The sequence below is a fragment of the Sinohyriopsis cumingii genome, chromosome 11 (assembly GCF_028554795.1).
Source record: "Sinohyriopsis cumingii isolate HCF-2022 chromosome 11, ASM2855479v2, whole genome shotgun sequence".
Taxonomy (NCBI): Eukaryota; Metazoa; Mollusca; class Bivalvia; order Unionida; family Unionidae; genus Sinohyriopsis; species Sinohyriopsis cumingii.
The window spans coordinates 49,645,022-49,656,259 of record NC_142971.1 but is presented as its reverse complement, the minus strand read 5'-3'; the positions used below and the strand labels follow the sequence as shown (position 1 = coordinate 49,656,259).

The following is an 11,238-nucleotide window of genomic DNA, read 5'->3' as shown; positions in this document are numbered from 1 at the left end:
AGCAAACTTCTAACAATGAAAAGTGATTTTTTAAAAATATACCAATATTGATTGCAATGGTGTCAACAACAAGCTATGTGTACTGCAGAATACTTACTTATTAAAGAGGTTAAGTCCAATCCGATAGACTCGTTTCCTTTGCTTGTCTGCTGACCTGGGGACTGAAGCATTTGAATGATCAGGTGTCATGCTCAACCGCATTCGTCTTTGGTAACTTATACTAGTGTCACTAGCTATACTAATATTCTCAGAGCTAATATTTTCTGAACTTGGTGAACTGGAATAATGTCCACCATCTAAACTCTCTGGTTCACTTGTCTCTGAAATATTACTCATTCTTTTGATATCTCCACTTTTTAAACTACTGGTTGAACCATTGTTTTTTCGTTTCCAAATTGGTGAAGCCTCTGGTCCTCGACCAGGAACTACTGGGGGTCGTTTCAAATTGTCACCCTCCGTCCTGTTACCCCTCTGTTTGCCTTCAGAACTCATAAAATATTTAACTGTTTGCTCCTGCATATGTTTTTGCTCTTGAGTCCTTAAATGTTCTGGTGACACTCTGTCTTTATACAAGTCATTCTGACTACTACTGGCAGAACCCGTGTCACTAGAGTCTGCCTGAGACCTGAAGTTTTCGTATGAGGAACTTATTGACCTATTGCTACCTAGTGTATCACTACTTATACTGCTAGACCCCAATAACGACATCCCACCTGTGGACTTATTTGGTATTCCTTGTATTGCCGAGTTTATATCCTGACTGGCGTCACTCTGAAAACTGTCAGTCAGAATATCTGTGTCTTTACTTTCCAACAAATTCTCAAAGTCTACACTGTGAATATCCACTGTACTCTCAAACGGAGTTACCTGGGGAGAATCACTAGCACTACTATCATTCATTTCTGGGCAAGAATTACGATTGTTATTTTCTTCTCCCTTACTTGGTCTTAGCCTTGAGTCTTTTTGAATGGGAATGTCATTGGCTTCTACCTCCATTGATCGCTCGAGACGTCTGCGATCTGTTCGATTTTTCAACTTAGGTGATTTATAATTTGGGTCTAGTGACATTTGCTGCCTAAGTTTGATCTCTTTCTTGATAGTTTCATCATTCATGGCTGGTCTCCCATAATCATGGCCAAAATCTCCCTGGCCCCAGCTCGTAATATCAGGACCATTCTGAAGTACTGTGGCCCCCATTATGCACTGTCCATCAGCAGAAATTCTGTCTGACCACACGGTGTTACTGCGGCCAAGTTTGGATAATCTCCTATCTCCTATAGAATTCCTCAACTTTTCAAAGTTTTTACTCATACAGTATTGCCTGAAGGCTCTCTGAATGGTTTTCGCTGCACGGCGTGACCTAAGTGATCCCCCGTACTTCCTCTCTAGCATTTCCACCTGCTTGTCCTGCAGGTCCTGTGACAACTCGTATGCCACGGACTGTGCACGTGACCGCTTTACTGCCTCATCTTCAGATCGGCGCAGAGATCGCTGGCGCTGAACCCGACCGGAGGTCACAGTCTGTTGGCTGACCAGCTTGCTATTTCGAGATGCTTCATGGGGCGACCCTACTGATCTTGACCTAGATTTGGAATCTCGAAGTTCGACACCACTGTCAGCACTGGTCACACTGAAAATACAAAAGAAAAAAATAGTTTATAATGAAAGTAAACCAGAGAAAATGTCACTATCAATATGCGTCTTTATGGGTAGCTGCTCTTCAATTATGGAAATAAATCTGAGTTGCCTGTAAGTACTGAATTAGGCCCATTATATGGCATACAAGTCAAATGCACTGTTGACATTTGCCTGCCAGTATGGATGTGTACCTTGCACGCTTATGTTGGAACTCCTTAAGCTTTGTACTGCAAATTGCAAATCTTTCTTCATACAAATGATATTAAAACTATGCAAAATATATTTTACTTGATAAATGTAAAAATCAAATAAAGTCAAAAGTTTCCATTCTCTTTATACTTTAAACACTTTTGATCAATTACAATCAACAGAAAATAATGATACACAAACAACTGCCAGTATTACTGATGCATAAACAACCACCAATAATAATAACACATAAACAATCATTCATAATACTGGCACATAATCAACCATCTGTAACAATTAACAACTGATAATGCCCATTTATAATATCAGAAAGTGGATTATGGGAAAGTTATGGCAACAAAATTGTTCAGGTAAGTAAAATTATTGCTTCATTAAAGTTTTGTGGACAAATGAAAAGATAATAATTTTGAGACGTAAAGTGTTATTAATTTAACAGTTCTTGCCAATACTTACAAAGCACTTGTATCTAAGTTCTTTTTTTTCAAGTAAGTAAATACAAATATCTGTCATACTATAGAGGCAGCATTAGATGGCAATGTTTCACATATGTGCCACATGAGCTAAAGAGCCTGTGGCAACTGTAGATATTTTTATTAAACACCCATTTAATTTTACAATGGGCTGATCTGGCTTTATATGCAGATTTTCAATCAGTGATTCCGTATCATTCCTAATATATCTATGTTCCAGCCAGAAACTACTTGTACAACTTAAAATATTCAATAAGTCCCTTTATAAAATGTCAGAAATTATTTATTTCTATATAATATTTAAATTATTAAAAAAGAAATGCAGTCATATTGAGTGAAAATGGCTGCATTTGCCACTGGAGAAATGAAATGCCATAAGTAATGATACCATTGAGAAATTTGAGTCAGTTGAGGTTAACACATTAACCCCTAGCGACGAGTTAACGTGGCAGGAGGTAGTAGCCTACTGCCGAGATCTGTAGCATCATGGTCATGCAGGATACACTAAAGTGGATGGTATTATAGAAAGGTAGACAGATGTAGCTCTAAAATGATACCAAATAATCTGGAATTTCTAGTTGCACTACATAATACAGAGGGAAAATCCTCAATTTTTGGAATCGATTTTTCTATCCAAAATTGGCCCGTGGTTGGGATCCGATTTTGTGTCCAGATTTGAGACTTTTTGGTCTCAGATCTAAGGCAAACTGGTATGAACTGCAAACAGACAGATGAACCTTTGCAAAAAATAGGATATGATGGGCATTTGGACTACAAAAGTGGTCTCGATACAAAAATAAGGGGTCAGTTTAGCACAAAAAAAGAAGAAAAAAGGAACTCCAACTTTTACCCTTCTGCTCATACGCAAGCCAAATAGTCAACAAAAAATGATGTTTCTAACACAACTAGGTAGTATGTTATTGAAAGATCACCTGGGATTTGGTGTTTTTGGATGCATTTAGAAATAGCTTTCAAAATGTGTTTCCTACTCCAATTTCATGCGAAAATGACAAAAACCTCCAGGGGTTAATGTGTTAACAATATTTTGGACTGAATGCTTGACAATGAATTTTCAGATAAGCTGGTGTGCAAAGTAACAATAAACATGACAAGAAGGTGACAGTACTCTAACACTAAAATCTTGTAAATTTTAAAAAATCAAGACAAAGTAAGAAACTGTCATGGGGTAATGTCTCGATTCAAGGCATGGTTAGAAATGCCCCAATGTTTAAAGAAAACTTTACCCCTGTTTAATTAGACACTTAAATTGGTGTAAACCTGGTTACATAATGAAGCTGGATGGTTTGTACCATGAGTCAGATACTTTTCATGATTTCAGTGCAGCTATAGATAGATAAATAAAGGTTAGTAACTATGGCTACAATGTTTGATGTTCAGAAGATTCTGCTAGCTGTTTCAAAGTACTGAATTCTAGGAGCAATGATCTTAAACAAAAATGTCCAAGAAACTGAAAACTGCTTTTAGCAATGCTGTGCTGCTCTTGTTCATGATCAAGACTGTTGCAAGCACAGCTACTTAAAATGCACACTGCAATTTTGACATTCCTTCCCTGTACTCGTACATCTTACATAGGTCAACATTTCAGTTCTCAAATGGGTTATTACACATAAATATACTTCATGAAAATGGAAAAATGGTTTGCCAACAAAAAACCCTTGATAAATCAAAAGTCATGCACTATTGAAAATAGACCTGGATTCTTGTGTGAGTACAACATTATCATTATGAATATGCTATGAGAAAACAGATGGAACAAATCAAACAAACAATTTTCGTCATTACTTTAAAAACTTTTCCACATCAAGCTAGAAAAAAAATCAGTATCAGGTAGCTCTGATGTGACATAAATCCAAGATTAGCACCTTAGAATCTCCCTGCGAGAACCATTAGCTCCAACTAAAACTACTGAAATTTTTCCCGAGAACTGAAGCTTAAGTCCATTGGCATGCAGAATACTCCTTGGACCCACAAAAACGCTGTCATCGTAATTCCGCCTCTGTCCCACAATAGCGCTGTCATCATAGGAGCTCCTCAGTCGTCTTTTTGGTCTCATCATAGGAGATATCTTTGTAAGTATTCTGTCCACCACACTACTTGCTCCACAGCATAATCACATGAGTTCTGTCTAGTAAACCTGTTTGTAATATTCTGGCATATTCATAGATCCCTACACCATCTAGTAAGTGCTTTTTAATTAAAGAAGAACATCAAATCTTCAATATTAGGGAAAACATTAAACACATGTGGGCTTCAAAGCATCACCGTAAATTCTTACCATACAGAGCAGATTAGTGAGCTACCTTGATTAGTCTGGGGAAAAGCAAACAGTTCCAAGGTAGTAGTCAATAAAAATAGCTTCCTTGGACAGCCCCAGTAGGCAACACAACTGCTGAGTTTAGTTCTCTGTTGTAGCTTCTGATCTTTTTTTAGGTCTCAAAGAATACTAATCAAGTAGATGGTACAGTCCACTAAAGTCAGTGAGGTTAATATATGCTACGTCTGACTTAATCTAATGTCTGATGAAAAGTTAATGAAATATGATGGTTAGTGCCGTTATGTGCAATTCTATTTTCTTTAAAGATAAACCTTGATGCAAAAACTTCACTGTACAACATGCATTACAACCATGACCCACTCAAAAATACATATCTTGGTCCCTTTCTATTACATGTTTTCTCCATGCAACATGACAGTAAGAATTATTCAATATTTAAAGACAAAAAATTCTGAGCCTTCCTTGATTTTGATCTTGCAAACATTTTAATTGTATTTATTTTGCACTACATGTATTATGTGTGTGTTACGTGTGTGTTTGTGTTTGTGTGTCTGTGTCTGTGTTTCATTCATATCAAGTAACAAAATGAATTCTTCTTACCCTTAATGTGACCAAACAAGAGCACAGACATGCAATAGAGAAATCATGTGGAAAGTTTTGGCTGTGGAGAGAACAAAATCCAGTGATTTAGTTTTGCCAATTAATTCATATCTCAGCAGTAAGTAAGAAACATCTGTCTATTATTACATTAACTAATTACAGTTTCTGCTAATATTTATACAGGAGTTGAGAGTGTTGAGAGTTAAGTAGTTATGCCTTCTTTCATAGATGCCTTGTGCTGTTTTAAAGAATTATTTGTCTTTGTCTTACTTGCTAATTCTGTTGTTACATGTTGTCCCTTTATATCCACAAATTAAATCCTTTATCTTGTTGCACTTGCTTTCTCTTATGAATGAATACAGCTGACCTGCAGTGTTTTGTCAATTAGCTGTTAATTATTCCAACACAAACTCCACATGATGAATAACTATGTCACATGGCTCCATACTTCCCCACTATAAACAGAGCTAAGATGCAAAACCCAATGACTAATAGCTTGGCTAATGCAAAAAGTCTTGCATGCTGCCAACAATCAAGCAGAGAACAAAACTGGCTGTATCTTTTTACACAAGGAAAGTAAATGATACATCGTGAGGTGTAATCAAAGAAAAGCTTAAACTCTCTCTTTATCACCAGAGTACCTTATTCGGTGCAAGTTCAATGGCAAATTGGTGATCTGATGCTATGACAACTGATTGATGATCTGATGCTATGACAACTGATTTGAATAGCTATTTACTGGAACTGCATTCTCCTATTTTAAAAACAAAAATCATAGTTTCTGAGAGGAAACTTTTAAATATGTGGTAAAATTTCATGAAAATTGGGCACATGATGTTCAGGATACAGAAAGGGAGCAATGTGAGTCAACTGCTTTGTTTTGTCTTTGGCACAAGTACTTGGCTCTCATTTCCATGGCACAATATAACTAATAGTGTTAAGTGGTAGTAAAAACAAACCAATCAACCAACATCAAGTTACCGAGATTTGACTGTCATGTTAGTACAAGCCAAATTAGTGACCAACTGGTCTTCTGTCAAACTGCTTGATGCCCAACCCAGGTCGTGAAAAAAGTTTCAATTTTTTGTTCTTATTGGTTTTAATGCCACTTTTCATACATTACTGACATTATCGTTGTTGTTATCATGCCATGAAATGGCAGCCATGTTTAATCTTCATCCTGCATGCAGTCATCAAGTTTAGAACCTTTTTATTTTGCAGCAATGATCATATTATACCCCAAAACAATAATTAAGAATATTACTGAAGGTCTGTTTTTTTTTGATAAAGTTAAGTCTAATGGAGATAATTGTTCTAGCGCGACTCAAATTTTCTGTAAAACGTGGTATGTATATCAGAAAAGAGTGTGTCTGTTCTGTAAAACATATGGTATGCATATCATAAGACAGTGTGTCACATACTGCATCATGTAGAGAATATGAGGGGTAACAATGTCCTTTTTGTTTAATCCACAATCCCATTCACATCCTAGGTCATTTTGCCTCCAAAATTACCTTCAATTTTTTTAATACTTCTAATCATGTTATAAATGAATAAATTTAAATAAACAATACCATAACACTTCTATGTTCCACATGTTCAATTTGATATGATCTGTTTGGTAAAGACAACAAAAACTAATTATGTTATTTTTTAAAAAGCTGATCATATACATGTACTTGTCAATGAGCAGTGGATCATGACTTGAAAAAAAAAACATCTAAACATATTATGCAATTCATGCCATTCTTTCACAATCAAAACAAGTGTCCTCCATCTAAAACTTGTCAACTGATTTCCAAATAACATGAAGCATTGTCCCAACAGAGACATTATCAGTTGACACTTACCTGAGTACTAATAAATTGTTGCCCCTATTTCTGCAGTACTGTAAACCATGCTATCATCCAACCCAATGACATTTTCGATGCACAATTGCTGCTGTTTCAAATAATAAAAGCCCCAAGAAACAAAACTAAAGTAGTACAGGAAAGCACTTCCTTATCTGGCCACATTCTGAACAAAGCCTGAAATGCCCTGGGTTTCACTTCAAACTACTCACATACCTGTAGATAATGGAGGAATCAAACAGATTACCTAATGCCAAATAACATGACAGCCTTCAGACACTCTGATGACCAAGAAGATGGTCCAAGGCCTGGAGGGGAGACCATAAGTAATGGAAGATCACTTCAACTGGCTACCACTGGTTCAATATAATACAGACCTACAGAGTGATTAAGGTACTTAAGGTAACTGAACTTGGATCTGTCTACAGCATACTTGTAAGTACAAAGAGCTGATAACATCTTTACTGTTTCATTGAGTGATATAATTACTATATGTATACATGCTTTGTCTGAGAGTTTGGTCAGCACTGCCCCATATTCATACTGGTGATGGGAACCATTACTCACTCAACATAATTGTAACAAAACTTTTATAGAAAAGTTGTGATCCGAAGGAAAAACATAATTTTCCTATTATTAAATAAAGGACTGGTGAAAACTGTGTACTGTATGTATAGTTTACAACACAGTGCTACATGTATCGTTCCTTATTTGCCTATAAATATACATATAACAACATTCAAAAATTGGTCGAGTCCCACTTTACCAGCAACCTACATGAAAATCGACACTGATATCTCAAGCTACATGAAGCATAATAAATTCAGCACTTCGTTTTGCATTGATATTCAATGTTTTTTGCCTATGCCAAATTTGACTTAACTTTCCATCTTTAAAGAATGCCAGCCCGTTGTTCTATATTGCCAGTAAACAATGCCATGATTGCACCTGTCTGACATGACTATGTAACATGCTGAATCAAATATGCTCTCATGTGTCAGCTGAAAATTAAGTTATCATGCAGACAAGTGAGTGTAGTATTCTATTCAGTACACTGCACCATCATGTCATGATTATGACCGTGTCAATGGCTAATGCAGAGATGGGCAAGCATTCCTAGGCAGTGGAAAAGTAATTTGACTTTGTCATAGATGTAGGTACAGTTGATGTAATTGTTTCCATTTGTCCAGTCCTTTGCTTTGTCACATCGATTAGAATCCACATTACAAAAAATCTGCCATTTCTGCAGTCTAAAACATGCAAGCAGAATCTTTACAGTAAACTCATCCTAAACTGCCCTATGGACATAAATCCTTTGTTTGCCAGGTGATCTCTGGCCGATGCAGTTAGTGAAAACAATTGGTTTGTGTATTTAACTAAATTAATTAAAGGTTTTTAGAGTGCTTAGGATAAACTTTAGATGTTGAAAATAATGATATTTAAGACAAGATAGTAGATTAAGTGGCTCTAATTAGCAAAAGTAAGGTGCATATAATTTTAAAGAAAATAGAGATTTTATATTTAAATTATGAGATATCTTTGCCAGACCTCTACTGTAAACCTAAAGCATATTTATTTCAACTTTATGTTCTGCTGCAGAGGTTGAAAATGAGTGTGATCAGAGATGTAATAATCATTTGCATGTTAACAAATCAATTTCTAGACAAATCAATATTTAATATTTATAAATAAAAAGGTTTTGTTTAACATATGAAACAGGTTTTTAATCAGAAACAATCAAGACAGAAATATGATATCTTCTGTGAAGCTTGATATATAAAAGGGCAGAGATGGTTATCAGTTGGAATTTTTTTAACTCGATTTTGGTTTCCTGTAGGGTAACAAATATGTGGCCAAGAAGCTTGTTTGCTCTACCTGTTAATTCCCCAGGTAGCCTACACACCACAATAGCTACAATATAGGCATAAAAATGTGAACAGTTGATTTAAAACATTGATACCCTTTATGTTTATCTATGTTCTTTATCACCTGAGACAACAGTGTTGATTAAAAGATAGCTTGTTGAGCTGGTACATTATATAGGGGTTGTTGTTGTTGTTGTGGGGTTTAACGCCATTTTGCAGCACATGATAGGCTATACATGGCGGCCAGTATTAATGGTGGAGGAAGAACCAGAGAAAACCCCGGAAAGAACCACCGACCCACGAGAAGCTACTGGCAAGCTTTCTCACATACCCACATTGGCTGAATCTTAGACTCGAACCGCCGCAGACAGAGGTGAGATGGCAGTGATCCGTAACGAAGAGCGCTTTAGACCACTCGGCCACTCGGGGCCCCCCATTATATAGGGGTAAAGTATAAGCTGTGGCTGCACCAGTGAATTGTAATTTGCTTTTATTTTACAATTTATAAACTATAAGCTTATTCACTATGCAATCTATCCTATTAAGGAATATATATCTCTCTCTCTGCTTTATGTTGAGAGCTGTGGTGGCTCAATTATTAAGGTTTAATCACTTTGACCAGAAAGGGGTAAGGGGTTGGTTGGTTCGTTGATTCCCAGCATCAGATCTGCCTAGATATTCCACTGTTATGCATCCTTGGGCAAATTACATCACTTGCCTCAGTACAACATAATCTTAATATGTTGATGTGCACAGAACACCAACAACCAAAAACAGCAAAAAACGTTTTCCAAATATACTATATATACATGCTAATAAGTTGAGTAAAACTTCAAACAACATAAATCCATATCTGCCATAGCATAATGTGCCTGCTGATTAGAATCTGCCTTGCAAGTTCTGATTACTCCTAACAAACTGAACAGATCCAGGTCAACCAGCACATTATGCAGCAGCAGATCTGGGTCTGTGCAGTTTGTAGTTGGATGTGTAAGTGATCACATAGTTACTACCTACCCACCCGTCTCTATACATAGTTCCACCTTGTATCAGCTGTCTGACAGCAATATATATTAAAGGAGACTAGAAATCAAAATTTTCCTTTTACGTATGTAATTCTCTACAGATTTTAATCCGACTGTCATGTTTATAAATTAAATATCGTAAGCGGGTAGTGATTTTATTGCATGGAAGATACCACGATTCCGTAAATTGCCGAGTTTTTCCGAGTTTTGATGAGACGACAGATCACGTGGTACCGTGACGCAATACTAGCCAGTCTTCGAATACAAACATAAACATTGGCGAACGAGGCAGACGGAAGGAGACCACATTTGGGTTGCACATTCAAAACTTGAATCTGCAGTCTGATATAATAGTTTATGTTCTGTACTGGTCAGTACTTAAAGAAATTTATTAGGCACAGGCCTCGGGCTGGTGACTTAAATAAACTCAAGCCCTGACTGAAATTCCACAAGCCCGGAGGAGTTCATACCTGTCAACTCTCAAGCCGGGAGAAAAACCTCCCTATTTTGGGGGTATTTCCTCATCTACATCCCGATCTCGTGATATCTCTAAATTTTTCGCAGCGAAGTCCCGATTATTACATTATGTCTGTCAATTTTTATTTGTCAGAAGAAAAAAACCCAACCCCAAACCATTTATAATAGATATAACGTATGCAATCCACAGTCTAAACTGCCACACTGCAGACATCGTAGTGATATGACTGAAAAAATGTTAAAGTTACGTTAAAAATTCAAATCACAGGCACACACGTCTAAATCCGGCACTGGACGAAATAATTAATATCACACTGTTCACACAACAGTTTTTTTCTTTTTTTCTTCTTCAGTAAATAGAACGTGAAAATTAAACATTATTCAAGTAAATTTCAGATGTTTTTAAACAACTACAACAATACTATTGTATACAAAAATTAAAAGAATAAAATTGTTACCAATTAGCTTAAATGAATGATCACTGTGAAATTTTCTCTGCGAACAAAATCGCATCTCCATTTCCGCCGAAGAAACTCGGCCAGTTAACACCTGACATTCCTCTACCGTATATGTAAAGTTTAATTACCATGATTAAATTACAAGGAATAAAACAAAATATACCATTCAGTATATGTGGCCCTAAAGAACTAATTCTGAATAAATATTGTGTTCAGCAAACAGTGTTACATGCATCAAGACTTAAATCTGAAGTCCATGGCATCGTAAGTAACAACAAAATAGGCATCGTTTATTTTGGCAATCAATTGCTGGTGCTTGCACATACACACACTGTCGAAGATGGTTTCT

General features: G+C 36.3%; 1 protein-coding gene across 11 annotated transcripts in view; it reads right to left on the bottom strand.

Annotated features, from left to right (window-relative positions):
* LOC149788420 (IQ motif and SEC7 domain-containing protein 1-like) overlaps positions 1-11,238 on the bottom strand; it is a 237,157-nt gene that overhangs the window by 54,078 nt on the left and 171,841 nt on the right. For 9 of the 11 annotated variants that reach the window (XM_089974390.1, XM_089974397.1, XM_089974393.1 and 6 more), the window contains one exon: positions 98-1,630. In XM_089974390.1, coding sequence (XP_089830516.1) covers positions 98-1,630 — 1,533 coding nt within the window. Of the gene's footprint in view, positions 1-97; positions 1,631-4,201; positions 4,408-5,484; positions 5,615-11,238 lie in introns of those variants that run through there. The other 2 variants (XM_089974400.1, XM_089974391.1) reach the window with 2 other exon arrangements.